This window comes from Mixophyes fleayi, chromosome 11, assembly GCF_038048845.1.
Source record: "Mixophyes fleayi isolate aMixFle1 chromosome 11, aMixFle1.hap1, whole genome shotgun sequence".
NCBI lineage: Eukaryota > Metazoa > Chordata > Amphibia > Anura > Limnodynastidae > Mixophyes > Mixophyes fleayi.
In genome coordinates this window covers 77,029,018-77,032,516 of record NC_134412.1, presented here as the reverse complement: position 1 = coordinate 77,032,516, position 3,499 = coordinate 77,029,018, and the positions used below count along the sequence as shown (strand labels likewise).

At 42.4% G+C, this 3,499-nt stretch overlaps 1 protein-coding gene across 1 annotated transcript; it reads right to left on the bottom strand.

Moving 5' to 3' along the window:
• Window positions 1-1,603: 1,603 nt before the first annotated feature.
• Window positions 1,604-3,499, bottom strand: LOC142107467 (lysophosphatidic acid receptor 6-like). The gene has a single exon (XM_075190907.1). The coding sequence runs from the start codon at window positions 3,253-3,255 to the stop codon at window positions 2,176-2,178; it is 1,080 nt and encodes a 359-aa protein (XP_075047008.1). The 5' UTR covers window positions 3,256-3,499; the 3' UTR covers window positions 1,604-2,175.

Below are 3,499 nucleotides of genomic sequence, written 5' to 3'. Positions count from 1 at the left end.
GTAGAACATGTTTCCCTACCACACACACGCTAAGGTATATTTTACGGAGAGTCAACCTGTCGATATGTTATTATACATCCGAGCACCCACCAACCAATGCAAGAGAACATACTAACTCCACGCACAAGCATAAAGTATAATACACAGACGTGGTGAAGACGGCGCTGTTGGTGAAGGAGCAGATGTTTGCACCAGTTGGAGTTGGGTGGAGAGGGTGCTCTTTGCCATTTGCAGAGTAGGCATAGTGGTCTACCTAGTTTTATGGAGGAAGTATATGTGATAAAGGGATGGACAGTGTACATATTTAGGGGTGCTCCCTGATGTACGGAGGGGGGTCCAGCCAGTTCCACTCCTCAAAGAGTGATTGACTTTGCACCTCCTCTGCAACGCATTTCTAGGCCCACATCTGAGCCTTGTAATAAAAGCCTATAAATAAAAATAAAGACGGTCCCGTTGTGCTCTCAATCTCATGCTTTATTAAAGCCAGGAATGAGGATGCACTGAGCAGTATTTCAGAAGACAAACAGAAAGGTTTAATACAATAAGTAGGCTGGTAATAAAGTAGAAGGAGGTTGGACTTGCACAGAGTGTTGGCAGATCATCCAGACACACCCCGTGTAAAAACAAGGCCCTGAAAATTAAATCCTTTATATAGCCACTCTTGCTGTAGCACCACCTTCGTCCTGTGTTCCCAAGTAGTCAGTATAAGAGCTTGGGCACATGGCTGTTATTTAAATCCATCTCTGCCATGTTTATAAAGGTGAACAGAGTAGAGATGAAGGCTCACATAAAGATCACAGATCTATGGTGAAAATGCAGGTGCAGAACACTCTGACGTCTTACTACGACAGCAGGAATGGGGAGAAGCGGGGCACTTACACATACAGAAGTGGAAGTTGCTCAATCAATTTATAGGCTCATAGCAGGTGCTTAAAAGGGTGGGGTTATCCTGAAAGGAACAAACACAAAAAATTCCCCCAGCACACTGCTATAGCCAGCAAAAGACCTGCCGTTTCTACTGTACATAAAATGCAAAAATCTTAGTTGCACACATTTGCAAATGTATGTTAAAGCCACCCGCCTCTCCACGGTACTTTTGCTAATAAGGAGGTCCTAACTCTAAACAGTGAGAGTCCCATGTATTTGAGCCATACATATGTTTTTAAATTGAGAGCTAACTTACCAAAGAGTTACCCCAGATTCATCCAAATGGCAAAACAGCGCCAGCACTCCCCCTCAGCTACTGACTGAGAAGCGGGGCACTGCCTAATGTCCCTGCTCCATCATTGCTGTGATAAGATGACCAAGTGTCCTGCAGTTATCTCTCCACAGACATCCACTTTTCTTTTCACCAGAGCAGAGAGAGATTTAAATATTGCTTATATGCTATCAGAGTTCATTCAATGTAGACACTTGAGCTGTAGAAATAGGAACACAGATTTCTTAAATCGACCACAATTAGCAAATCCTTGATGGAAACTGATATTGGACCACATATTGTCCAATACTAAGCAATGCCAAACAGTGGTAAATCAAAACTTGTAAACGTTTATCCTGTATTAATAATATAGAATAAATTGATGAGTATAATCAGACATTTATATTAGTCCTCCCTGGTATCACAAATGGAAATAGAAAATTTAAGCAAGGCTTTATAGTAAATCCACGTCACTTTTGTACTAAACTTAGCCTTGTCAAATGTCACTTTCCTCTTTAGGTGTAGTTTATGCTTTCAGTGTCATGTGGGCAGCTGAACCAAACGTCACGTAAGTCATATTCCACTGGGTGACTTTCCATTACTGTACAAATTTAAGTTGAATCTTTCCATTGGAGTCCAAACATTCTATAGTCGTCAACTCAGAAAGTCCCATTTAAGACAACTTGAGAACTTTCCAAAACAATGTAAACAGTTGTGTACTAATTACTATACTATAATACAAACTTTATTTATCACTAAGCTTTTCCACAACCCTTCACTAAGTAATGAATAGACTCTGAAATGCAGAAAAGAAAAACTAAAATTAAACAATCCAAAAATATTACTTTTGTTTTTCAAGATTACACAAGATCAGTTATAGATCAAAAACACCAATAAAAACCAATAGTGCTCTGGTGTTGGGGTGTTCAGTACAATATCCAATACAGACTTTGGTTACAAATCCTCTTGGGTCACAACTATAGAACGGACCACTCAACTTTTGCCCCCAGAATGGTAATACCAGGTTCTACATGGTTTGGTAAAGAAGTTATAACAACGGTTTTGGCCTTAGGTGTCTCGTCACGGATGACATATTTCTGCTTGGCATAGGACACAGCGGGAGCCCTGATTTTCCGACTTAAGTATGGGATGAAGTACAGAATGGGGTTCAGGCAACTGTTGACACTTACTAAGGCCAAAGTGATTCGGCGTAACTTGTAGATGTGGCCGGCGGCTTCACACGGCTGGATGTAACCCAGTCTCATGATGAAGTGCAGCAGGTGCGTGACGTTGTAGGGCAAGAAGCAAATGAGACAGACTACAAGAATAAATCCAATGATCCTCAGGGCCACTTTACGCTGGATGCATGCCTTGATCCTACACACTCTCCGCGCCATTACTGGGAACACCACCAAGACAACCGTGAAAGGAACCAGAAAACCAAAGATCAAGGCGCAAATGTTATAGGGTAAGAGTCGGTTATGCCAAATCCCAGGAGCGAAGTCTTCAAAGCAATGAGTGTGGGTGCTGTTTTCTGGCACTTTGTCCAGTGGACCTCCTAGGATTAACGGCAGTACGATGGCACAGCAAATCAACCAGATGGTTATGGTTAGTATCAATGAGTAATGTGTAGACTTGAGTCGAAGGTACTTCAATGGGTGGACAACGGCAAGATATCTGTCCAAACATATACAGGTGAAGAAGCCGATGCTCAAGTAGATGTTGGCATAAAAAAGGGTGCCGGTAATGCGACAAGCCACGTCTCCAAACACCCAGTTATTTCCAGTGTTATGGTAATAAATCCGCAAAGGTAGGAGGCATATGAAAACAGTATCCACTGTGGACATATTCACAAAATAGACATTCGAGCTCCTAGCCCACTGCTTACGCCGGCTCAAGTAGTACAGGGCCAAGGCATTCCCTGGTAAGCCAAGTATAAACACCAGACTGTATATCACCGTGAAAAATCCATATTGAAAGTCGGCTTCAAGGTTACAGTCTTCACCGAAGATGGTGACACTAAAGTTGGCCTCTTGTGCGGACCACTTCTGAGCCATCACCAGACAGAAGGATACGTCAGCTCCACACGTTTTTCATCAGGAAAGTGTAGCAGGCCTTAGACGGCACATCACAATCCAGAACAGAAGTGATCTTCTCTCTGCCTCAGTGTAAGTATGAATAACTCATTTTCTTTAATGCACCTTGCACCGCGAGTAACCACAGGAAGTAAACTGTCACTGACACGAGAGAAGCAAAGTTCCGAAACTAGAAATAGCTGCTGAAACAGCTAGATACAGTATA

Excerpts from the sequence above, each read along its gene's own strand:
- LOC142107467 (XM_075190907.1), bottom strand. The coding sequence starts at position 3,255 with ATGGCTCAGAAGTGGTCCGCACAAGAGGCCAACTTTAGTGTCACCATC.